Source organism: Podarcis pityusensis, assembly GCF_964106645.2.
Source record: "Podarcis pityusensis genome assembly, chromosome: 3".
Taxonomy (NCBI): domain Eukaryota; kingdom Metazoa; phylum Chordata; class Lepidosauria; order Squamata; family Lacertidae; genus Podarcis; species Podarcis pityusensis.
The window spans coordinates 57,577,161-57,604,710 of NC_138026.1; the positions used below are offsets into that span (position 1 = coordinate 57,577,161).

Below are 27,550 nucleotides of genomic sequence, written 5' to 3' on the forward strand. Positions count from 1 at the left end.
CTTGCTTCTTTGAGACACATGAAACTTGTATCCACCTTGAACACAGGGAACATCAGCATCTACATTTCAATTTCAGACCTTTGATCAAAGTTTGATTTTACAGATCTATAGCTTTTAAGATCTTTACCAAAAGTCACAAGCTAGTGACACATTGCAGAGTGAAGTCTTTGTAGCCATAAGTCATCAATTAGAAGTCACTGTAGCTAATATTCCAGAAATAAACACTTCCACTAATGTTCTTTGCAAGGAAAAACACATGTGTTTTACAGCAGGGGTGGCTAAGCTGTCTTTCAGATCTTGATGGACAATAATCCCCATTAGCTACAGCCAGCATGGTAGCAGACCAGGATGATGAGAGTTGCAGTCCAGTGACATTGGGAGCATCAAAGACTAGTCACACCACTTCTGCATAGGTTAGAGTGTCTTTTTTTGAAGCACTACCCACCTGCAAATTCTTGCCTGTATGGCAATTACACACACACACACACACACACACACACACACACACACAGCTAAAAAAGTAGGCATCAAAAAACATCATCATTCAACAGTACAACACCACTGAAAATTAAAAGAAAATGGGAAATTAAGCCATCCACAATTAAGTCACATAAACCAGCTCCTCCTAATGATAATGTTCGGTAACTATTAAATCTGAACCGGGCACAGTTTTTGTAAAAGCAGCACGAAACAAATGAATGCAGGCAGATTGGAATAGAGATAGGACTGCTTGCTAATCAGAAGCTGCAATCTGTAGATGCAAACCCTAAAGTTCCAAGAGGGCTATCTTTCCAATTAATGCTAGTTTGCACATACCATATGCACATGGGTATAAAGGCACCAGTCATATTGGAGTGGTAGCGCATTTGCTGAGTAGAACATAAAAAGAAAGAACTAAGGTGGCTAGCACGATTATGCTACACTGCATTCATAATGTGTGCAAGTCTGGCATCTCACAGGCTTACAGAAAAGCTAATACGGCCAGAGTAGGACCTGAATTTTCTCAAACCCAGTAGAAGAACAGCTTGCTCCAGGCCACATCCTTTCACCCTGCACCAGCTGTATTAGCTGAGGGAGTCAGGGCTTCCTTATAATCTACCATGGTCGCTCTGTGAAGGTGCTGAGGAGACTGGAATGTTCTGCACGTCAAGGGTTTCTGAAATTAGGGCACTTATCTCTGTTCTTTTTTAAACAAATGCTTTAAATACTTGATTATTTGACTAGAGAAGTGGTGGAAGTTTTTGCTTTACCAGTAAACTGCTACTGCACAATACCTAATACAAAATAGGTATGCTTGTGTGTTAGTTATACAAATCAAGAATTTTAGCCACTCCCTCCACTTTGAACCCCCAATCACTATGAATTCTTAATTGAGCTATTTTCTGAACAAGAAAACCAGATCACCTCTTGAAATCGAAACCAGCTGATGCAATTCCACTCATGTAAATATTTAATGTTTTCACAGCACATGACCATGAAGAGAACTTCACTGGAGAGACCTCTACAGCAATGTCTTTTTCCACTCACTCACCCCAACCCTAGCCATCTTGAATGCAATAGCAGCTTAACACTGTTAAAAGTTGACTTAACTCCACTGTATCAATTAAGTGGACTCCTCAAATATATATACTCTTAATTCTTGGAAAAGTCAGGCTAGCTTCCAGGTGAGGTAACAGGTTGCTAAGGCAGCAAAGGAATGGGATCTGTGTGAGACATCAAATGGGTGGGGCCCCTTCCCCCAACTTGCAGGTAGTTAGAAAAACATAGCCAGAGTTGGGAGCAGAGAGTTGGAGTGGTGTTGTCTAGAAGCAAAGCAGCAAGCTGGAGAGAGGAGAGATATTTCGTCTTTGAATGCAAGGCTGCAGCTATGGGGGAAGCAAGTCCTATTGGGGTGTTAATGCTGTGAACTCCTCCATCACAGGCTCCGGTTGTAGATGTGTGTAAATAATCCATGTATCATAAAGACACCACATTCTCTGCTATCCCTAATTCCAAGGGAAGCATAAACCCTGCGTAAGCACCTGGAATCTCACACTGCTTGGAAATTTGGGTGGCGTGCAACATGTAACTAGAAATGCCGGTTGTAAAAAATCACTCAACTTTTTGCGTAACAATTTTAGAATAGGGATGGATCGACTGACCAGTAAAACACTTATGGGAGGCATCTCTGTTTTCAGAATGAATCTTATGCATATACAAGTTACTGGTACATTGTAGATGCACCCAAAGATAATCAGTTAAAGTGAATTAGCCGCTGTACTTCCTTAGATTGTATTACATCTTTTATCATGGACAGGGAAGTTTTAGAGAGAAACGCAAAACAGTACACTGAATTTATTCCAAGACAGCAAGCTTAGAAAAGATTGTACCTTAGTGGGGGGAAAGGTTTCTAGGTCTGCAACAGCTTTAAGATAAAAACTTTTAACCTACAGAGATTTCATTAAAACCAGGACATTATATTTATATAGATATGGGTATGCCATAACTAATCACCAGAACTAATTGCTGAATTAGAAATTTTTCTATGCTGAGGGCACAGATCCAAATAGTCACGTTCTGTTCATGTTTTGAGTTACTAAGCAGTCACTTTACAGAGCCTATGAAAGCAACATTTTGCCATGTGAAACTGGTGCCTCCTGTGCAGCAAAGAACAAACCCTGATTAGCAATCATCATGTGGTTTTTATCAACTACAGTGCCAATATAACCTTTGACAATGGTTAACAGTCCAATCCTATTCACCTTTACTCAAAAGTAAATCACACCAAGTAAACCACACTAATTCTCAGGTATGTGTACATGGGATTACAACCTGAGGCAAGGTCAGAGAGCACAGTTTCATAACCTATCCTGTCTCCTAAAATGTATAAGGGATAAATATTGCTTACATGCCTACAATGAGCTCTACCAATTCCTCTACTGGTCAACTTTCACACACTTGTTTGTGACCCACAGGGGCTGAACGATTGCCAGTTTGGCGATTGCCAGCATCCTAGACTCTTTAAGTTTGTAGGATTCAATTACATTTTACGCATCGAATAAACTAATTACAATTAATGACTAAGTTAGGTCCATTAATTTTAATGGGTCTACTCTGAGTAAAGCCTAGTTGCATGCCTGTGTGCATGTATGTGTATCCAGCTAGCCACGGGTGGAACTTCAAAAAGGCAACAATAGGTTTCTTGGTTACTCATAGCCAAAATTGCTTGTGTGTTAGAAACCTAACAGTTTAATAAAAAGAGGTTCAGTGCAATGATATTGCCAGAATGTACTGTTGCTATATTTACCATTGTAAAACATCAATGAATGCTGTCTCAGCAGCAAAACATAATAAGGGAATACAAATTACATGCTGAACAGCCAAAAGGGATAGAGATTCAAAAATCAATATTTACGTCGGCAGACCCTCAGATTCTGTGGAGCATTACATGAGAAAAATGTGTAATGATTTTACTATTTCCTCCATCTCTTTTCTATGATGTTGTCTGAGTAATTATTTTTTGAAGTAGAATTTGATGTTGCCCTCATTATGTCCTCTGCCTCAGCACTCCCATCATTGACTTATTTACTCAACACTTATTGTCTCAAATTAGATTTCAAGGCCTGTGGGTCATAACGTTATGCTTATTAGGCCGTGCAATAATGAAAAAAAGATGACGAAGGTCCTGATTAGGACCTTTAAGTAGTGCTCTTTCACAGTCATGATATTATCTTCAAACACACATATTTACATAAACTAAATATTATTACATGAAGGTCAAGAATTCAAAGGTTATCTCAACAAGATAAATGATATGAACAATTCCTCACTAGTTTACTTTGCATTTGCAATGAAAACAACTAACCAGTCAGCTACTGAGATTACCAGATAATGCTAGCCTATCATTCCCATCATCCTTGACCATTGGCTGTGCTGGCTGGGGCAGACAGGAGCTTCAGTTCAACAGTACAGTGGTACCTTGGGTTACAGACGCTTGAGGTTACAGACACTTCAGGTTACAGACTCCACTAACCCAGAAATAGTACCTCAGGTTAAGAACTTTGCCTCAGGATGAGAACAGATATTGCACGGCAGCAGTGGGAGGCCCCATTAGCTAAAGTGGTACCTCAGGTTAAGAACAGTTTCAGGTTAAGAACGGACCTCCAGAATTAATTAAGTTCTTAACCCGAGGTACCACTGTATCTGAAGAGCCACAGGCCTTCTGTTTTAGATACCTCATCTTTAGAGAAGGAAAATTTACCATTCTTCAAGGTTGGGTTTTTTTAAGTGCTCCACAATGTTAATTCACATACAGTGACCTCAGTTCTCTGAGCACTGATCCTTATGTAGCCAAAAATGGAACCACCCATGCAAAAAAAAAGAGAAGGTATCTGCATATTAAGCCAGCAGTAACTCTTAAGCTGTAAAAGGTTATAGGTAAATGGAAAAAAAGAGAGTGGAGAGAACTAATCTAAATGTTTTGCAGAAAGGTAAATGCAGAAAACAGCTTTGCCATTTAAAAGATATCATTGCATCTATTCATCCCAAGTATTCCAAACACTTCTAGTTCCCATATTCAAGAAAACTGGCTGAAACTCACCATATTTTCCATTACCTATTAAGGCCTCCTGTCGCCCTCTTTAACTTTATTATTTTCAAGCTCATTTAAGTTCAGTAAAATGACAGAAATCTAGTTATCGCAGAATACTGCAGACTGGGACTCGAGAAGGTATTAACAAGTGCAACTTAGTGCTAATGACCGAACACCATGTTGATTAACAAGCTGTACTAAACAGGTTTTAAAAGAGAGAGAAGGTGCTTAGTCAGCTCTGGAAATTTATTTTGATAGACTCTCTCATTTTCTTCTCCTAACAAGGCCATTAGTTTTAAAATGAACTACTACAGAAAAAACGTGCTCAGTGAGATAATCCATCACCAGTTTATTAAAAGAGAGAGGAGAATGTTTGACTGTAAGAAAGAAAAAATGCAAACTAGGGGTTCATAACACTTAAGGGTTCTTCGAAAAATATATGAAAATGTCAGGAGCTTTAAATATCACATGCACAAGTTAACCATCCTGGCTTTGAAATTTCTATCTGCATATTGTGCATAGATAAACCCTGATTAACCATCTCAACTTTCAGAATGTCTACCCACAAATTTTGCAAACATATGCCCCAATATCATCTCTTTTCTCCTATAGTGACAAGTGCTGGTAAAACATTTTGATGCAACATAAACTTTCATAAACAGAAGAATAAAATCATAAATATGCAACCACTATCCTGAGCAGTTTATGGGAAAAGCAGCAAATCATATTTAATCTCCAAACTGAGAACACACGCACGGGGTGCATGTAGGCATGTTTGACATTCTCATTCTATGACCAAACCTCACTTTCCAAAGTCTAAAGATTTTAGGTGATGACCACTAATTACAGGTTTCTGCACATATAATAAGCAGCTGCAGGAAACATACAATTATTAGGAAACTATATCTACTGTACCATGTAACATGTCAGTGTTGGATGTCATGTGCATTCACAGGCTGGTACATTGTGTTTCTTAAAGCATTTTTACCTTGCTTTTCAGCTGAAAAGGCTCCCAGAATGGCTTATAGATCATTAACAAATCCAGCCATCAAGCATCCAATCCAAAAAACATAGCACAAAAGGAAAAGCAGACAGGGAGGGAGGAGGGGCTAAATTCTGGCTCCAGTTATTAAAAGTTGCAGTTCTTACAACAATATCTGTAAAGCAGCACTGTATATCACATACTCTGTCACTCTCTGTCTCTGAAGAGCATCCTCACAAAAGTTAAAAAGTAATTTGTTTCTCATTACAGGTGTTACTAAAATGCATTCCCCCCCCCCCCAATAAATGCTAGGGTTATTTCTGTTTACCTTCATGGCAACATATTGCCAGATTTATCATGACTTTCACATTGCGGGATAGTTCAGATGTTATATTACCAAAAACTTAACTGTGATTTAGCATTGAGGTCTGATTGCAGCACTGCACACTTCTTCCCAGAGCAGAGCACTTCTTCCCCCAGAAAACTTGCTCATGGTTAATTATCAGGTCAGCAGTGATGGCTGCTGACTATGGTTAAAGTTAACATGGATGTGAAACTAGCCTCAAGCAGCAGTTAAGAAGGAGTTCACACTCTAGAAAAGAGGTAATGTTTGATTTAAGCAGTCTCATGCGTATATCAACCATTGAGAGAGATGACAACCTTTAGAGTCAAGTTATTAGGAGACTTTCTTTTGGCTCCTGAATGCTCCCTTCACAGGGATGAGGAACTTGTGACTCCCCCCCCCCCCCCCAAGATGTTGTTGAACTCCAACTCCCATCATGATGGGCATTGCAACCCAGCAACATCTGATGAACTACCTGCTCTGACGTGTCAAAATTATTCATACAACTGTGCACAAGACATATCACAGGGCATGTAGGAAACATTAAGGCATTTTACATCTAAATGCCAAGATCAATTTTTAATCCGTTTTCCTGCATGTTTTTCTGTAGTCAACTTATATTTGATTTTTTTATGAGACAGTACAGACAATCTCATAAACCATAATCTATGTAGTTGTTTCAATATTTAAGACTAAGTGCTCAAAACCATTCCTAATTTCATTAGGCAAGGCACCAACTGAAGGCATGTTCTTACATTGGGAGCTTTCCCACATGTGTTACAACTTTGCTTTTGCAACTTTTATCTTCAATTACAGCTGAAACGCAACAACATTGCATTCTCAAAATAGCAGATGCAAGACGGCATCTCAGCATGTGCCTTCTGCCTCCTGTAATCTCTTGACATTCTTCAAAATGTACTTTTATCTGAGAGGGCAGTGGCCTTTACACTAAAAATGTGCTCTTCATTAAAAGACTCTCCCTCCGACAGTTCAGTAGAGAATGTAACACCTTGAACCTTTGTTGTTGCAGCTGGAAATGGGGCATTTCAGATGTGGTAATTATAACTGTTGGATTTAAAGATAAATATACAACTATAGCAATATCATTTTGAAGTAAACCGCTTTGGAAAATATACTGTAGCAAAATATCCAAACATTTTGCTGGAAATCCAACACTACTATGGGAACCTATGGGCCTTCATCTCCCATCAGCCTCAGCCAGCATAGCCAATGGTCAGGGATGATGAGAGTTGGAGACTATCGCTCAACTGGAGGGCCACAGAAACACAGGAGCTGCCTTATACCACATCAGTCCATCTACCTCAGTATTTACACTGACTAGCAGTAACTCTCCACTCTGAATATGTGAATGGACCAGTGGATGTTGTCATCACATGGCCAGCCCCACACATTCCCACCAGGCCCTTCATTCAGAAACTGACACCTGGTGTCTGGGTTTCCAACTGACACCAATTGCTACTCCCTCACTCGTGTACAAGGCTGATTGAAAATAAAGCATGCCACTTTGCCAAGAACCATACAGTAAACTTCCAAATCCCTGTTTAATTCTGATTTACCTGTAAAATCATTAAATCCATAAAATTCAGAACTCAGGGGTGGAGAAGCTCTGGTCCCTAGGCCTAATTAGGTCCAGCATGTGTCCCAATTTGTCCTGCAATTCTGTTTTCTCCAAATCACACCCACTTCCCCCTCACAGGCATCACATGTGACATCAGACACGAAGCAGGTAAGGATGGAGCTCCAAAGAAACAACTGGAAGCTTCAGATGAACTGTTGCAAGTTTGCTATCAGGCTGATCGGTGGTTACAAGAAGTCTCTTCAAGGCACACTGCCCACCCTCAAAGAGGCCCCCTGTGAAGCTGTCACCTTACATCATAATGATGTCTTGTGATTGTCATATGGGCAGCCCACCCAGCCTGTCAAAGTTGGGTATCTGGCATACAGGGGAAGGAAGGAAAGGATCCAGCCTGCTGCATTGCTAAACAGACACTGGTACATTGTGACAGCAACACTTGCATGTCATCAAAAAGCAATTGTGGACACTACCATTTCCGATGCTAAAGGACCATAGAGATTGACAAGCTTCCAATCAATTCTGCATATTCTTTCAGTTAAGCTCTAGAATTCCATTCTTTTCAGCCCTAGAATCCATTCGTGGGGCATATGCTGAAGTCATGAAGATATAATTACCCTCATGGAAGAGCAAAGTTATGTGGCTGCCCATCCCTGGAAGCAGCTTGTTCCATACTGTATGCTACTTTGTGATTTGGATTTATTTTTGTTTTCTTGCTAGCAGTGCTGGGCTCCAGGCTGAGGGCATGGGGAAGCTTGGCAAGAAGCCACCAGTGGGTCCCTCTCCTCTCTCCTCCCTCCTGCTAACTGAACAATACCATGGTACCTTGGGTTACATACTCTTCAGGTTACATACACTTCAGGCTACAGACTCCGCTAACCCAGAAATATTACCTCGGGTTAAGAACTTTGCTTCAGGATGAGAACAGAAATCGTGCTCCAGCGGCATGGCAGCAGCGGGAGGCCCCATTAGCTAAAGTGGTGCTTCAGGTTAAGAACAGTTTCAGGTTAAGAACGGGCCTCCGGAACGAATTAAGTACTTAACCCGAGGTACCACTGTATTGTTTCTTGCCTTCCCAGCCATGGCATCTGGTGTTCTTTCTACTTACTTCATTGTTTGCTGTTTTGCCCTCTTCTGGGGCAGAGCAAGCAGGCAAATGACAAGAAAAGAAGTAATAAGGCAATCAGTTTTGGGTAGTCAGACGTGACTGTGTAAATCTCCTACCAAAGTTCAGTCTTCAGTTGTTATTGGACTACAATTCCCATCATCCCTAGCTAGCAGGACCAGACCCAAGTAGACAATACTGAGCTAGATGGGCCAATGTTCTGACTCAGTGTATAAATCATCTTCCAGGTTTCCTAACCATAAGACGATGAAAATACAGCTGTTTATTTTAGCTACAGACAAGGCTGAAGCTTTCAAAACTTTAATATGAGCTTTATAATGACAATCACTTTACCATACATTGTACCAAAGATTTTGCTGCATTTTATGTGTGGAAAAAGCCACCCTTAACATTTCTGAAGTATTATATAACTATGTCTACCGAAGCAACCTTCTAGATTTCATGGGCTCATGGTTCATTTATTGCACCCATGGCACTTTCTGCCAGAAGGTCCCCAATGCAACGTGCTTCGTTTTAAATAAAGCTTTTACCCTTAAGAAATTTTGGCTGTCAGTATGGTTCTGATTTTGTGTGGAATCTAAATGTACCACTTGCTACCTGTATGGGCAGAAGGGTCAGAATTTTTTAATAATGAAATGTGCATTTCAAAGTTTCTATTATGTATACTTTCAATTAGTCATGTCCAGGCAAAAAAAAGAGCAAACTTAAGAGATAGCACTTGAGCATGAAAGAAGCTGAGCAACTGCTGTAGAACAGGACATGGATACCCTCCAGCAACTTTAAGTGTCTTGTAAAGGACAACAAGGCAGAAAAATCTGATTCTTGCATCATCACTCTCACCCTTATCTTATACACCCTGCAGCAGGAATTCCAGCTCCTTTCTTCCATGTCAGCCACCCGCTAGGCAGAAAAATAAGATACTGAAAACAGATGTGTGAATTAAAAGGAGAAGAGAATGAGAGGAGGGGGGAACTGGAGCAAACAAGTTATCAGAAGGCTTCGCAAGTAAGCCGGGTTGTCTAACCTCTAGCCCTCCAGATGCTGCGGGACTCCAACTCCCATCAGCCCCACACAGCATGGCCAATGCTGGGAGGTGATCAGGGGTTGTGTTTGAACAATATTTGAAGGGTCACAGCTTCCCCATCCTTGCCATAAAGGGACTATACATACCATGGCCTAACACAAAAATTGAGACTAAAGAGAAATGAAAACGAAAAAGGGAAACTGTTAACTAAGAGAGGATAGGACTAATCACATTAACAAATGTGCTTGTCAGCTCTGTGGTTAAAAATGATCTGGTAACAACCGCCCTCCCCAAAAACCTTTTGTTATTGCAAGTTTTATGTTACAGCCAATTAAAAAAAAATCTATGGAAGACATTTTAAGCACTATCACTGATTTGCTGATAAATAATATTCTAAATATTAAAAGTTCAAAATTAACAAGATAGCCGGACACTGAAGGATTTTCCCATATGAAAGTAATATATATAAAGATACAAATCCAAGTGGCACTGAGCACCATCAACACTATTATTTCAAACTCCTTAAGCAGTATCAGAGGTACCTAAAGTTCAGATGTTGAGCACTGGAATTCAAATCCCAAGTTCCATCTAGCACCAAGTGAAGCATTCAAATTCAAATGCACCAATTAATTGATTTTATCGCATGTGTTGCAGCTCCGATAGAAAGGGCAAAAGTACAGGCTCAACTCAAAAGGATGACATTTTCGGTCTTTGTGCCCTATAATAGACTTATGAATGAAATACGTTTGACAGCCTGATGTGACTATTGATAAAAAAGAAAAAACCTAATCCGAAACTCTTAGGGGTATAATATAGCTTAGCAGTAGGTTTTCGATTCAATGTCATGTAATATTCCTTTTACACCTTTCAATGAAGCATTATGTACTTTATACATGACCTTCCCATAATAAAGAGAAAATTTTCTTTTTAGCATAATTTAAATGTGCAGCTGAAATCAATAAAATATAATGGTTAAAGCTAGATAATAAATTCAAGGGGGACTGGATCTTTCCCATCAGAAGTGATTACTGTAGATAAAATTGCAAATTGTCTCCCAGTTAGGACATGCTTTAAAAATAACCTAGCTGAAACATTCCACACAGCTAGCTTAAAATCTTTCACGGCTGACCTCTAAATCCTATGTTAAACTAGATCATGGCTTAGCCACGTGTAGTAGTAACAGGACTGAGAAAGAAGCACAGCAGCCATGTTTCAGGCCAGGAACTCTCACATCTGCTCATTTTGTTCTAAGACATGGTTTGGCTTAGTGTTGTATGAAATGGAACTCACACTACCAAGACACGGTGTGACATTTTTGCAAGTGTAAGATATCCTTTGGATTCGCCTGTTGTGCTACGCTAAGAACAGGGGTCCTGCTAACGGAACAGCTGTAGCATGAGTGAATTGCCACAATGGGGACATCACCCCACAACTGGTTTAAGCCATTAAACCAATTAATTCAATCTATAAGAAATTCTAAACTATGTTGAACCCATAGAATTTAGAAGAGCTTGGAATCTTGAAGTGATGGGCTGCATTCACTCATTATGGTAAGCCATAGTTAATGGATTACTATATATGCACTGGTGGCTCTCACTTTGCTCCTCCCCAGCAGGAGTGGGAGGAAAAAACTACAGCCCCCAGCTTAGTGAGATGGGAACTTAGCCAATGTCACTCAGAACAATAACTGTTTCCAACTTACTCCCAGATATTCTGCCTTCCAATAATTCCACACTGTGTTCACCTTTTCACTTAACCACAAGTCTTCTCTCTAACACAAGTTAACTGTGATCAGAACTACTACTGAGAAATCTAAAGTAAATCATCATTTCAAATAGTGGTTGTGGTGGCCTTATTGCATGTTTTATACCATCATAGTAATATAAAAATATTTATGCATTGCTTTGCACCTAACAAGGGACACGGGTGGTGCTGTGGGTTAAACCACAGAGCCTAGGACTTGCCGATCAGAAGATTGGCGGTTCGAATCCCCGTGACGGGGTGAGCTCCCGTTGCTCAGTCCCTGCTCCTGCCAACCTAGCAGTTCAAAAGCACATCAAAGTGCAAGTAGATAAATAGGTACTGCTCCGGCGGGAAGGTAAACGGCATTTCCATGTGCTGCTCTGGTTTGCCAGAAGCGGCTTAGTCATGCTGGCCACATGACCCGGAAGCTATACGCCAGCTCCCTCGGCCAATAAAGCGAGATGAGCACCGCAACCCCAGAGTCGGTCATGACTGGACCTAATGGTCAGGGGTCCCTTTACCTTTACCTTGCACCTAACACTGGCCAATCTTTGAACATACAGTTTGTAACAAGTGCCACCATGCCTACCTATGTTGAGTGACTTTGATCTCACAAAGTGCAGTGCTGCATTACCAAATAGGCAGAGTAGGCACCGGTCTATGGGCCTCACGCCTTTTACAGGCCCCGCAAAAACAGATCAAAATAATATTGATTTGATCTTGAACGAAAATTACAACCAAACTTTCTTAGCTCAATGCTATCCCACTTGAGCACGTGCATGAGGGAGCTCCCAAGATTTCGACTGCCATGGGGCCTCCACAGGGTTTAATCCGGCACGGACAAGTGCATTGGTTCCTAGTACCTACTTTTTGATACCTAATATGGGGACAAAGATGTTGGCTATTTGCAGTATGGTAGCGCTGCAGAGAGCTTGCGGGGGAGACCATGCATTAAAAAGGGACTCAAAAATAACTTAAACAAGGTTTTAATTACAAAAACAAAAACTCCTTATACACTAAATACATCAACAACAAACCAGACCCAACCATCGACCCATCCCCCAGGGTAATGGGAGAGCTAGGTGCTGCTCCTTATATACTACACCCAATTGCCAACACAGCTTAATCAATACAACTCAGCAGCACCTGCTATGTTTCACAGCTGTAAAGCTGGGTCTCGTTATCTTGCTCTGGCCCCTTAAAGACATACACATCGGGTGGAACAGTGATGAACCTTTACATTTAAAGAAACCATTCAACATTAACTTCTCAGTATTCTAACTGGATAGCAAAACTGAGCCTGCTGGGATTACATAACACCGGTCCTGAGAGATCTGCATTGGCTCACAGTACGTTTCCGAGCACAATTCAAAGTGTTGGTGCTGACCTTTAAAGCCCTAAACGGCCTCGGTCCTGTATACCTGAAGGAGCGTCTCCACCCCCATCGTTCAGTCCGGACACTGAGATCCAGCGCCAAGGGCCTTCTGGCGGTTCCCTCATTGCGAGAAGTGAGGTTACAGGGAACCAGACAGAGGGCCTTCTCGGTAGTGGCGCCCACCCTGTGGAATACCCTCCCTTCAGATGTGAAGGAAATAAGCAGCTATCCTATCTTTAAAAGACATCCAAAGGCAGCCCTGTTCAGGGAAGTTTTAAATATTTAACGCTGTACTGTTTTTAACATTTGATTGGGAGCCGCCCAAAGTGGCTGGGGAAACTCAGCCAGATGGGCAGGGTATAAATAATACATTATTATTATTATTATTATTATTATTATTATTATTGCAGGCTTGCCATAGCTCACTGATTGGTGGGTGGAAGAAGGCAATGCATAGTTTTGGGGAGGGGAAGCATCTGGAAGAGGTATATTTTCTACATAATATATATAACAAAGGATACATTTTTTTTCCCTTCAGTAAACACTGGAGCATGTGTGACTATTACGGGGTTGTGTTTCTGCATTTATAACGTGTTGCCTTGTTTAACAAGGAAGGTGCACTGTAGCATCCGGCCATTTATCAATTGCAGCCAGTTAATGATAGAAGCCTAATCGCTAATTACAAACATGAAAGCGCACCCACTTTTAAGGATAATTAATTATAGGAAACGGGCGGTGAGAAAAGGGGCTTGCAAACCAGCTGATCTAATTTTACAGTGTAAAGTTCTCATTCTTCCTCCTTGCAAATGACACAAATGGTTCGGAGGCACAAACAAAGGAGCCTCAACCTTATTTCTTCCTTTCGTATGATTAATTATTCAATAAACTATTAATTGAAAAATGCAGTTGAATTTCAGAAGCATTCATTTTACTCAGCATATCATTTTGTCTAGAAAGCACCGATTAAGCTGTTCATCAAAGGTGAACCGACAAGGTCAGCTAGGCTGCACCTCTTCAGTTATTCATTATCTTGTCCACAGTAGTAATTAACAATGGAAATATATCCATAAATCAGATTTTTTTCTGATATTTGAAACTGATGAACAGCCAGAAGATTATATGCTAGTATTATTATTGTTGTTGTTGTTGTTATTGTTATTATTTTGCTGTTATCCAACATGATGCAGTATAAATATATCAGGTAGAATTTTTTATCAGGCAATAGTTAACCTGGTCTTTTCTTTTTTAAAAAAATGAGGAAACCATCAGCTAAACCTATTTAAGCAAACTTTTTGCTTATGAGGAACACACTAAAGAGCAGATTTACCAATGCACAAGAACACACACATTTATTCAAACCTTTTCATTAGGTCTAGAGACCTTTTGGCATTACAAATTGCTTAGATGAAAATGTTCATATTCCACGTTGAAAATAAAATTTGATGGCATATGTAGATACTTTGAATGATCTTTACTGTACAGATACAGCACAGCTATTTTTAAACATGATATATTAGATTTTTAATTTGTTCCATGTTACTTGATTTATAACTATAATTCAGAAAATTCGTATCATCAACCAAAATTAATTTGAATTGGAAAGGGCGGGGGGGGGGATCTTTGCAGTAAACAAAATTAATTGGAAACAACCAGGGATCTAAATAATTACTATGCTCTCTGTATTTGTCACTTACTAAATTTAAAGATTGTGTCACTGTTAAAATGTTTAAATATTTTCAATAATTGTGTTTTCCTTTACAAAATACACTTCAATTTGTATCTATTTGTGGGGAAGCATCAAGTAATTCTAAACACATATACCAACTCTTCCATATTTTACTCTGGCTAAATCAGTGGCCAGAAGATAAACTGGTAGATATCTGGGGGATTTTTACACATTGGCCAGGATTTCTTACACCCTGTTGTTTAACAATTGCAAGAACATTAAGATGCCACTTCCCTCCACCTCTCCCACCCAAATTATACTGCTAGAATGAAAAAAAGCTGGGGGTAACCAGGAGGGAATTTTGAGAGTGGAAGGGCTGAATTCAGTTTAGGTATCTAGATAAGTCTTTCTGCCTGGCTCTTGCTGGGGGATTGAAGGAGGTCTAGTAAAAAAACAACAACAACATAGATCTCAGGAGCCTGAAGTCTGTTCACAGTGGGCTAAATGGTTTAATTCTGTAACCTCAGTTTATATCACTAAGGTTTTTAATTTCTTTTATTTTTTTGTTCATGTTCTCTTAGGTTCAATGGTGTTTGTGCAGGACAAATTGCTGGTGGCTCATTCTTTGTATCTACTGAAAAGTGACAGTGAAGGCCAATAGCTAACCAACAGCCTAAGAAAAAAAAATGGGAGATTATTTTCTTCCAAATGGAGATGGGAAGCCTACGTGTAAATGCTTCTCTAGGTTCCAAAAGTAAAGTCCCTTGACAAAAAATAAAATAAAATAAAATAATGTCAACATCATTTTCACTAAGAAGGCATGACAGATTTGTAATATACTATAACTGTGACTGGCAACCAAATGGAGGGCTTCTGTTCAAAATTTAAGGAACTCCATTCCATTTCCACCACTATCTCTCATTTCATCACCCCAACCATCAGCATTCCATGATAACTGAGCATGCTCATCATCACTGCGCTTCTCCCATTTCATTTTGTTCAAAAAAAATTTTTTACTTCTGCATGCTATGATGTTCTGCCAGGCTTGTTGATACTCCCCTCTTTTGCATAAGTAGTGCTATTTCGATTGTTGTTGTTTAGTCGTTTAGTCGTGTCCGACTCTTCGTGACCCCATGGACCAGAGCACGCCAGGCACTTCTGTCTTCCACTGTCTCCCACAATTTGGTCAGACTCATGTTTGTAGCTTTGAGAACACTGTCCAACCATCTCGTCCTCTGTCGTCCCCTTCTCCTTGTGCCCTCAATCTTTCCCAACATCAGGGTCTTTTCAAGGGAGTCTTCTCTTCTCATGAGGTAGCCAAAGTATTGGAGCCTCAGCTTCACGATCTGTCCTTCCAGTGAGCACTCAGGGATAATTTCCTTAAGAATGGATGTGTTTGATCTTCTTGCAGTCCATGGGACTCTCAAGAGTCTCCTCCAGCACCATAATTCAAAAGCATCAATTCTTCGGCGATCAGCCTTCTTTATGGTCCAGCTCTCACTTCCATACATCACTACTGGGAAAACCTTGGCTTTAACTATGTGGACCTTTGTTGGCAAGGTGATGTCTCTGCTTTTTAAGATGCTGTCTGGGTTTGCCATCGCCTTTCTCCCAAGGAGCAGGCGTCTTTTAATTTCGTGACTGCTGTCACCATCTGCAGTGATCATGGAGCCCAAGAAAGTAAAATCTCTCACTGCCTCCATTTCTTCCCCTTCTATTTGCCAGGAGGTGATGGGCCCAGTGGCCATGATCTTCGTTTTTTTTTTTATGTTGAGCTTCAGACCATATTTTGCGCTCTCCTCTTTCACCCTCATTAAAAGGTTCTTTAATTCCTCCTCACTTTCTGCCATCAATGTTGTGTCATCTGCATATCTGAGGTTGTTGATATTTCTTCCGGCAATCTTAATTCCGGCTTGGGATTCATCCAGCCCAGCCTTTCGCATGATGAATTCTGCATATAAGTTAAATAAGCAGGGAGACAATATACAGCCTTGCCGTACTCCTTTCCCAATTTTGAACCAATAAGTTGTTCCATATCCAGTTCTAACTGTAGCTTCTTGTCCCATATAGAGATTTCTCAGGAGACAGATGAGGTGATCAGGCACTCCCATTTCTTTAAGAACTTGCCATAGTTTGCTGTGGTTGACACAGTCAAAGGCTTTTGCATAGTCAATGAAGCTGAAGTAGATGTCTTTCTGGAACTCTCTAGCTTTCTCCATAATCCAGCGCATGTTTGCAATTTGGTCTCTGGTTCCTCTGCCTCTTCTAAATCCAGCTTGCACTTCTGGGAGTTCTCAGTCTACATACTGCTTGAGCCTTCCTTGTAGAATTTTAAGCATAACCTTGCTAGCGTGTGAAATGAGTGCAATTGTGTGGTAGTTGGAGCATTCTTTGGCACTGCCCTTCTTTGGGATTGGGATGTAGACTGATCTTCTCCAATCCTCTGGCCACTGCTGAGTTTCCCAAACTTGTTGGCATATTGAGTGTAGCACCTTAACAGCATCATCTTTTAAAATTTTATGTAGTTCGGCTGGAATACCATCACTTCCACTGGCCTTGTTATTTGCAGTGCTTTCTAAGGCCCATTTGACTTCACTCTCCAGGATGTCTGGCTCAAGGTCAGCAACCACACTACCTGGGGTGTACGAGCCATCCATATCTTTCTGGTATAATTCCTCTGTGTATTCTTGCCACCTCTTCTTGATGTCTTCTGCTTCTGTTAGGTCCTTACCACTTTTGTCCTTTATTATGGTAATCTTTGTACGAAATGTCCCTTTCATATCTCCAATTTTCTTGAACAGATCTCTGGTTCTTCCCATTCTGTTGTTTTCGTCTATTTCTTTGCATTGCTCGTTTAAGAAGGCCTTCTTGTCTCTCCTTGCTATTTTTTTGAAATCTGCATTCATATTTCGATTACATATGCATTAACACTTACACACCTGAACATCAAAATTAAATTTGAGAGATAGGGAGGGCACATGTAACTCTTATGTTGGCATGTGTGAGTCATTCTGTTTTGGAATTTAGCTATCTATCCAACTTCCCTGTGAAGTAGGCTACTGTTATCTTATTACGAGTTGCACTCAGTTTTATGATTATCTAAAGCAAGGTAAGTTTATAGTTAAGACATACCTGGAAGCCTTCACAGTCAATTTTATTAGTGTTTCTTTTACACAGCTGAATCTTACCACAACCTCATCCATTCCCCCAACCTGCTCAAAGGATAACAGCTCTTAGAAAAGAACACTCTGGTTCCACACTCCACTGGTGTCCTTCTCACTGACAGAAGGCTCTTTGACCCAGCAAACAAAATAACATCTCTCTCTCTCTCTCTCCCTCGTACAACAAGAATTGACATCTTGTCAATTCCACCTTCAGAACAGTGTAGAAAGTGGTGTGGAGGCTGAGTGAGATCAGCAAAACAACAGCAAGCCCCCCCGCCACCAACCTCCCATGTCCCACTTAAAGAATGTTGACTGGATCAAAGATCTTTCTGTTTGATGGGCATTAATGGGTGCTCTAATCCTAGCCATATTCCACAGAATCAATGTATTTAGCTTTCACCATCACCATCACTGTAGCAACTCTTACCTGGAGGCATCTCAGGTGGCAAGTAGTGAGGCTCTTGAGCACTAACATGAACCCAGTCGAAGTCATCATATGGGTCTTGATGGTAATCGCAGGGCCCTGGACCATCATTAAAGGTGCAACCCCCTAAAAGAAAGGAAAGGTGGAAAATATGTTATGTCTTAAATATAAGATCTAAGAGTACATGCATATAATCTTATCCAAAGTGTTTTCTAAAGGGGAAAAGTCAATGAAAAAAGTTCCTGAGTTTCCATACCAGGAGTGCAGTTTTTAAAAGAAAATTTGAATAACATTGTCCCTCATCATAATTTGCTTACAATTTGTCAGGTTCAAAGAAATCCCCTCAATGGGTCAGAAATCACAAGCCAAGCAACTCAACTCCACGTGGTTTAGTACTGTGCTCAAAGGGTATGGTCTGAAGGCACATGAGGCCACCACCTTGCTAAAGCAAAGCAAATCTAGTTGTGGTCAATGCATGAATGAATGACTGCCTGGGAACCACATATATACTGTATTGAACTCCATGATGGAAGGAAAGTGGGATATAAATGTAAGAAAATAAATATTTATTTAAAGGAGCATGTGAAACGGTGAAAGATGGATGGGACAAATTGAGTAAGAACTGAGGAGAGACTGCAAAGTAAGGTACTACAAACACTGAATTAAACTTGACATTTAGCAAAATCCACAGTGAAAGAGAACAAAATGCACTAATACTTGCATTGCCAGAGTTTTAATTTAATGTTATTGACTTACTATTGATCTATCAACAAAAGGGAGGAAGATAGAGAGATACGATGCAAACCTAAACACCAGTCAACAAGGGCCTAGATCTGAGGACTGTGTCTTTATACAGTTGCTGCTCTTAAGGTAAAATGAATGCCAAGGAAATTCGAAATTCAGCCCATTGTGGGAAGAGGGGAAAGAACTGGCTTTGAAGGGGAGGAATGGTTTTATTTTTGCAATTCACTGTAGTTTCAGATGTTTTGCTTCAAGAGAAGCTGAAGAACCCAGAACGCATGGAAGGGCGAATTAAAGTTCTGCTAGAAGTACTACAGCAGGGATGGAGAAGCAGAGATGGTAGCCATATGTTGTTGGACTGCAACATCAACCTCACACCAACATGATGGGCAAACATTCCCCATTCCTGAAACACAGTGCAGTATAGTGCTTGCTCCAGAAACATGTATACTGCAAGGAGGGAAGTTATATGAAAGAACAGGTGGCGTCCTGCCTCTTCTACAAGCAAAACTTGCTATGTTGTATTTGATATCAAGTGAGAAGTAAGCAATCTTAATTACAGAATGGAGACATTACCAAGAAAAGTGTGTGGAATAAGAAGTTGTGCTTTTTTATGAAAAATAACTAAGCAAAGATGAGCACGAAGACCTTTTTTCAAAGTCAAAGGTAATAAACCTTCATTTTAGTCTTAAGGAAAGGCAACAGATATTCTCTCCCTCAGGAGGAGGAAGATTAAAAATGGGGAGAGGCTGCAGCTCAATAGAAGAGAACATGCTTTGCATGTAAAAGGTGCCTACTTAGATCTGTAGCATCTTAAATTAAAAATGATCAGGCAACAGGTGATGGGAAGGACCTTTGTTTGATTCCTTGGAAAGTCATAGACAGCTTGAGACAATACTGAGTCTGATGGATAAACAGTATAATATAGTGTAAGGAATGTGTCTCAGCTCCATGCAGGAGCCAAATAACGAGGCAAATTGGGTGATTTTGGAGGTTCCCTCCCTTTCTGAGAAAAAGCACAATGACAGTGACATTGAGGCCACAGTTGAATCAGACTCCCCACAAAGGCTTGAACAATTTCTCTTTGTTTCTGTGCTTTATACTTTTCTTCCTGTATATCTCTAGGTTTCTCTAGATCGTGATCTATCTGTAGATCCATGGCTGATTCTGGTAGATCGCAGGATCCTTATCGTGTACAAAAGGTTACTGGGAAAAAGCTTAAAAAACTCTGTGCAATCCTCCCCCAAAAGAGCTCAACAACTCTGGGCAATCCACCCACCCCACAAATGCTCCTTCTCCCTCCAATGACAATGGGTAGATGACTGCCAGTTTTTTTTATACTGGGAGTAGATCACAGTCTCTTGGGAATTGGACATCCCTGCTCTAGGTCCATTGCCTTTGCAAGAGGTGAAGCTGTCCAAAATGTTGTCTGCAGAGCTCTGGGTTGTTTTTGTTTTGGTAACATTTTAAAAAGTTGAAAGTGTCCTGCATGGTTTTTATAGGAGGGAAAAGAGAACAAAAGCAACAAACAACCCAGGGCTGTCTTTTGCATAGTCTGCAAATGGAAACTACCGTCTAATTCCCACATAAACAATATGAGCTAGATGGGACCATTGGTCTGACTCAAAACAAGGCAGCTTCCAATGATCCTACTCCTGATTTTCAATACCTTTATTACAATGATCAGTTTGACAGGTTCAAATTTGTCACTATATCCTGACAAAGCCACTGTTATTTGGTGCATTTCCCATTTTCATCCCAAAACATGTGTGTCTACGTGCCCTTAAAAGAACTTTTAACAGGTGAGAAGCCATGCATTTCACAACACCATGTATTAACTGGCTACTATTTTAGAGGCTACAAACTGCCAACCTTCTTATGTAGCAATACTGATACAAACGTGCTAAAATGCAGCTAAAAGCTATCCCAGTAGGAAACCATAATGTTACACCAAATTACATCGGCACCAACTGAGAGTTCAACTATGAGTAATCTCAGCTGCTTTATATATCCAGGTTTATAGGCACACACTCTTTAAGGTTTAAACCATGCACATTTTCCATTACTGTGCACTATATTAATAAAGGATACAAAAGGAATGCCACCACTGTCTGCACAAAAACGATAACACTGATCAAAAGGTCTATTAATACCACAAAAGTTCAAAAACCTTATAAATGCATGCACTGCTAGCATAACACCACGCTGGAAGCATTGCTGGGTAGCAATCTATAATTTTTTTAAGGGAAAAATACAGAATTGTATCATGCAGTTTTGTTTCTACTAGGTTCAATAAGAGGCTTGCCTACTCTTCATATGTAGATTTATTCATTAGCATTATGTAGGGTTGCCATATTTCATACAGTGAAAACCTGAACAGAAAAGTTGTTGAGCTGTTTTTTTTTGGGGGGGGGTGTGCAAAGTTGTTGTTGTTTTAGTTTTGCCATTTTTGAGCTCTTTGTATGCCAACCCTACATTATGGAACTTCCACAAGAAACTAATTGTTTGCAACAACCAAACCTAGACTATGACCATATTATAGACTTCTAGTAGGCATCTTTATGCAGTGGCTATCAATTAATTACTGAAAACAATATATTATTATTATTATTATTATTATTATTATTATTATTATTGATTTATAAACTGCTTAATAGCCAAAATGGCTTCAGAGTGGTTTGCGGTTCTAAACCAGTTATAAAAATATGTCCAAACATTATTAAAACACACAATAAAACAATTTCATCAAAACATTACAAACATCCAGAATTAAAATGTACAATAAATTTAAGTAAAAAAAATCATTCCAGTAGCACCTTTAAGACCAACTAAGTTAGTTCTTGGTATGAGCTTTCATGTGCATAGGTCTATATAGAAGGATCTGGCAACTTCTGTTTCAGTGTATCTGAAGAAGTGTGCTTGCACACGAAAGCTCATACCAAGAACTAACTTAGTTGGTCTTAAAGGTGCTACTGGAAGGATTTTTTTTATTTTGACTATGGCAGACCAACACGGCTACCTATCTGTAAATAAATTTAAGCTCACTAAAACAGCATAATTAAACAATTAAATGGGCAATTAAAGCTTATTAAGTCAAGAGGTGCAGGTCAGGAGATTTCAAGTGTACTAATACTTAAAATGTGGTCAAATTAAATCACATATTATGCAATAAATAACCTTTTCAACCAAACTGAATTGCCAACGTCACTGGAGAAGGGCCATTGCTTTGTAGTAGAGCCTATGCCAAGGTCAAACCTTGGTATCTTCAGTAGAAAAAGATCAAACAGGAGGTGATGGGAATCACCTTATCGTCAGAACGAGTCAGAGGCGGTAATATTGAGCTGGATGGACCAGTGATCTTTCTCAGCATGTCAGCTTTGTATGTTCACTTTAAGCAATAATATTGTGGGAAACAAATTCTGTATCAGAGTTTGATGCCTATCCTGAAATAATTTATTCTATACATCAACTGAGTCACTGAAATATGATCATGTAATACCCAATGGCAGTAATATTCTGCATATTACATGACACAAGGTTCATAACAGACCTGCTTTAATAAGTTGGCCGTATTTTCATGGAAAGTGAAGGGACAGGTCACAAGTGGAACTGACAGTAGCACTGCAGTTTACAAAACAAGTCCAATGAACTTCATAGTCAACCATCTGTATAACCTATTTCCAAACCTGCTATTTTGGCCTGTACCCAACATAGCACTACATGGATGCTCCATCGGTGCAATGATTTCTGGTTATATAATATAACTTTCTCCCCCCTCCTCTCCACTGAGCCCCCCCACTGAGTTCTAGGAGTTCCCACAATCCCCTGGAGCAGATCTGGGTAGGGTGCTGGCTGCACAGGGAGAGGAGAGTGGGGTGCTGATGAGGTGGCTTTAGTTGAATACTGCTCTTTGTCTTCATACAACATTACATGATTTATTGTTATGGCATAACCTTTGTTCAGGGCTTATATTAAACCACACACTTGGTACAAGTTCAGAAAAGTGTGTTGAACCAAAGCCTAAGTTCATACGCTCACTAGGTTAAAAGCTTCCCCTTAAGGATGAAGTATTACCACAACCATGGTGTTTCTGAACATGCTCACCTGAAGCAAAACCTGAAGAGGTTCAAGCTGAGGGTGGATGGCAACTTGGAAATGAGTTAGAATCTGAAACACTCCTACTAGCTCAGTCAGCTAAGATGTCACTCCATATTTAACAGAAGGAGTGGCAGATACTGACATGCATTTATCATCAAGATCAATCAACTTTGGGGGGGGGGGCAACAGTGGGGGGGGGGAATTCACTCCTTAGGAAATAATGGAGAAATTCAAAACAACTGGATGTTGTTTGGTAGCAAACAGAACTTTAATATCTCTGACAACACTGGACTGATTTTCTAAAGCATCTAAAATCAGTTCTATTTCCACCCGAGTGAAGTCTTTTATATATTAGGCATTTATGTATCACTTTAGACTGTCAAACAAAAACAAAGAGCACTGTTTTCTACTCAGCTGATTGCTATGTCAGAGCAACTGTCAAGGATGGCAGATTACAGAATGGAAAGGGGGGAGGAGAGAAAACGTACCAGGAAACAACATTAAAGCCTCTGAAAAGTTACAAGACTATTCTCACTGAGGGACCTTTTTAATCAGCATCTGTCATGGCAAAACTTAATGTTCAAATCTTGCCTGCTTTAAGATTATAATAGTGCTAGAACCATTCTGCAGCAAAACCTTCCATTGCTATAGAAAGTTAAACTGATAAAATGAAGAGTGGTATTCCTTTAAGCAATGTTATCATTGTCTGCTGTCACAATACCAAATTGACATACTGCTTTAACACACATGCCTTAAGGGCAGCCATTACCCTTTTTAATGGCTTAAGTGCCCTCAAGTATATAAATGTAAAAGTACCAATGGATCTCACATGGACTCGTTTGGAAGATTAATGTTCCTAATTGCTGTCCTTCAAAGCCCCTATTAATTTTAGGAATCTAAATCCTGATTAGTGCTAACTAGTGGCGACAGTGCACAAGCAACTTCAGAGTTTGCCATTTACTGCTTGCAAAAAACCAGCCAAGCCAGTAACAGTAAATTTCCACTGTGCACAGCAATGGAATGCACACTGGGTTTTTAATTCGGTTCTTAATTCAATTGGTTACAAACTAAACTCAGAGTAAATTTGTATTTGGGTGTTTTGACCCATCTTGTAAATGTATTGATTCAGACTGAGACGGACACCCTGTTTTTATTGTATGCTGCCTTGAGTGAAAGGCAATTCATGGATGAATACGACTACTTCACAAGAACATTCAAAATTGCCACATAAAACTTAACTCCTTGACTTCAAAACAGAATATATTCAAGAGGCCAAACGCTCTGTGGTGCTCTGTCAAAAGCCATTGAGGATGAAATGAAAGTATTTGTAGATCACGCGAGCGCACTGGGCTCACTTCTTACTTCCTCCACCCTCAGAAGTGTAGGGGATGGTGGCCTAGGCTTTCTCAGTAGCAGCCCCTAAACTGTGGAATTCCCTGCCCATGGGGGTATGTTTAACATCTTCACTGTACAGCTTCCACTGTATGCTGAAGATGCAGCCTTTTACTCTGTTGTGTGGGACTCACCGCTTTTGGGGTAGCTATACTGTTCTGTTGTGGCTGCATTATGTTCAGAAAACATAATGACATGATAGTTTATTGCAAAATTAAGAATATGTGGCATGTATCTCATACTACACAGTCAGCAAAGTCTAGTTCCCCCTCCAAATAAATTTCAATACAAATTATGGAATCATTAAGTATATGAAAGTATCATTAAGAACAATGAATCAGCATAGTCTATTATATGTTTTAAATGTCACTTGTGCACATATATTCCCAAGGGTGGTAGGTTAAGAGGATAATAAGAAACCATTCTTCCCTGTGGTTAAAGCGCACAGTTTTTATTCATCAACATGGGCAAAGCTCCATCATAATGTTCATTTTATGACTGTAGACAGTACCCCCCCTTTGTCTGTACATTTGGCTGCCATGTGAAGAGTCTCTATGCACATAATGCTCCTCCATGTGAGCAACTATAGCTCCTTCAATACAGCAAATGAACACACTGTAGGTGGCAGGGGTGCAATCTATGTGGGGCAGTGGGGGCTGAGCTCCAACCCCCAAATCTCAATGAAGGGACAGCCCCTCTCTCTCACACACATGTCACACACACACTGCAGGGCATCAGCACAACATGTCAGCATGCTCTGTGGCATGCGCAAGTGACGTCATCACGCCACGGGGTGTGTGCACTTGACATGCTGACGTCCCACGGTCCCTCAATCGTAGGGGCAAGGGGGCACGCCTGGTGGGTGGGTGGGTGTGGCCATTCTGCACAATGGCAGGGCAAGGCTAGCACATGCACCCATTCTTTCAAACATGGGATAAGTGTTTATAACCACTAATATAAAAAGCAATGTAAAAACAAATCAACTCACCTCTGATCTGAATACTTCACTAATATTTCCAAAGAGCATTATCATCCCTTAATGACATACCAAATAAATAAGAAACTGCCAAGACTCATTTCAAAATCCAGGCAGAATGCCAGCTAATCAGGAATTAACACTACAAATTAGATATGACATGGTATATCTGGTGCATATTTCCTTTCAAGCCAAAGTCATTTCCTCATCCATAGCTGAGGTTAAAAATAACCCTGATATTTAGGAAACACTGAATGTTACTAAAACTGATGCAAATTAAACTCATTCTGAAGTGTACTAATCGAGACTAATCTGAGGGGAGCAACTGACAGAAAGCAACTGGAAATATGAAAAGGCTGCATATTGTTCACCCCATGCTATCTCACAATATATCAATTAGCTTTCAACCTCTCAGATCACTGTACTTCAGGTACTACTTCTTCTTCTTCTTCTTCATCATCATCATCATCATGTAGGCTGGAAATAGGAAAGAACCTGATTCAACAAGTAGGAATACATACCAGCCAAATTCAGGAAAAAACCAGAGACCTATACAGTCGTCTGAAACAACAGCAAACAGAACGCTACAGAAAATTACACCTCTCTTTGGACTCCTTGAAATCTGATCTCTACTTCCTTTCTAGCTTGAGCTTCCAAAAGCATGAGATGCTGCGTTTCCCCATCTGCTCTACCATCTAAGGGCAAAACCTTCTCTCATGACGGAAGAGCTTCCTGCCAGCATATCAGTTTGCAAAGGATCAAGTCGCGCTGTCATCTCCTCTGCACATTCAGTGCAAGTCAGAGGTCAGAGGCTCCACAAGATCAGGGCTCCTGGTCTCGTGGAAAAACCTATAATCTGAACACACAGAGATCAAGGGAGCTCAAGAGTGGGACACGGCCCCACTCATTATAGCACAAAACTTGTGGGTGGGAAGAAGGGAAAAGGGTAATGTAAACAGGATGGGAATGGCTCATCCCACACTTTACCTGATAAAACAAACCCAGGAAGACTACAGAGAGATCTGGAACTGAGAGTTGCCACTGAACAGCAATATGTACAGTAGTGATGGAGGCAACATGGAAATAGAGGTAATCACCCAAATGGGAAATTCCATTTTGTTCTTTACTACAAAGAAGTAGTGCTGAAAGGAACACCTGAGAAAGCAAGTACAATCCAGAGCAAATTCTGCACTTTAAAATTGTATAATCCTTTGTGCAGATTGCACCAGTAGCCACTCCATGCAAAGGACAGGTTAACTGGAAGGGGATCTGGATAGGTTGTACATGAGTGCTACATAGTTTTCAGGCACAGTGGTAACTTGGTTCTCAAATGGCTTAGTTGTCGAACAAATTGGCTCCTGAATGCCATAAATCTGGAAGTAAGTGTTCCAGTTTGCGAACGTTTTTGGAAGCCAAATGTGCGACACGGTTTCCACTTGAGTGCAGGAAGCTCCTGCAGCCAATCGGAGGCTGTGCCTTGGTTTTTGAACGGTTTTGGGAGTCAGACTCCCAGAATGGATTACGTTCAAGAACCAAGGTACCACTGTATAGGAAGGGGAAGGGAAAGGGAAAGGGTGGCACAAAGCAGTGGTTGTTTACATTTGTCAGATACAATTTTCAGAGACAGGTGCCAAATGAGCCTTATTATCATTTTTAATGAGAATACTATTAGACATTTGAAGGACAAATTGCAAGGGCTCGGGTTGTATACAGAGCAATACTCAAATAACAGTTATAATGGAATTGCTCAGCCACCCCAAAATGAGCCTTCAAAAGTCTTGCAATATTTTGCAAACAATGAGGGTACATGTGGGATAGGCATGCACCCACTATTTCCACAATGCATGGAACATTCCCAAGCGACAGGGGAAAGCGACATGCCAGGTGGCCGGAAACTGCAGCAAACATAAAGCTACCATTATCTATTACCAAGCGTCTGGATTAATGCATCAAGTGCAACCTGAATCTTTCCCCTTTCAAGTAATTCTCTAGTTGACTGAATGCAAAAATGACATCAGATATTCTATGGAGTAAATAATGATAATCACTTCTAAGCCAATTTCACATTCAGTAACACCTTCAGTGATCTCGGGAGATACCAGTGTGGTGTCAAAGGGTTGCAGAAAGTGCTTTAGACAGGTTTGGCAAAACATCTTACTGTAGAAAAGCTCTGCTGCAACCTAATTAGCAATGACAGAACAGAAATGAACTTGAATCTTCTGCAGCTTACCTGTCATTTGAGACTCACATCCTCATGAATACTGGACTGAGGATGAAAGGGAGCAATATTCTGCATAACACAAATAGGCAAGATGGTCTTAGTTTTACCACA

General features: G+C 40.3%; 1 protein-coding gene across 15 annotated transcripts in view; it reads right to left on the reverse strand.

Moving 5' to 3' along the window:
* PTPRK (protein tyrosine phosphatase receptor type K) overlaps positions 1 to 27,550 on the reverse strand; it is a 333,584-nt gene that overhangs the window by 235,354 nt on the left and 70,680 nt on the right. For all 15 annotated transcript variants that reach the window (XM_080999488.1, XM_080999496.1, XM_080999492.1 and 12 more), the window contains exon 2: positions 18,015 to 18,137. In XM_080999488.1, the coding sequence (XP_080855614.1) occupies positions 18,015 to 18,137 (123 nt within the window). The remainder of the gene's footprint in view (positions 1 to 18,014; positions 18,138 to 27,550) is intronic.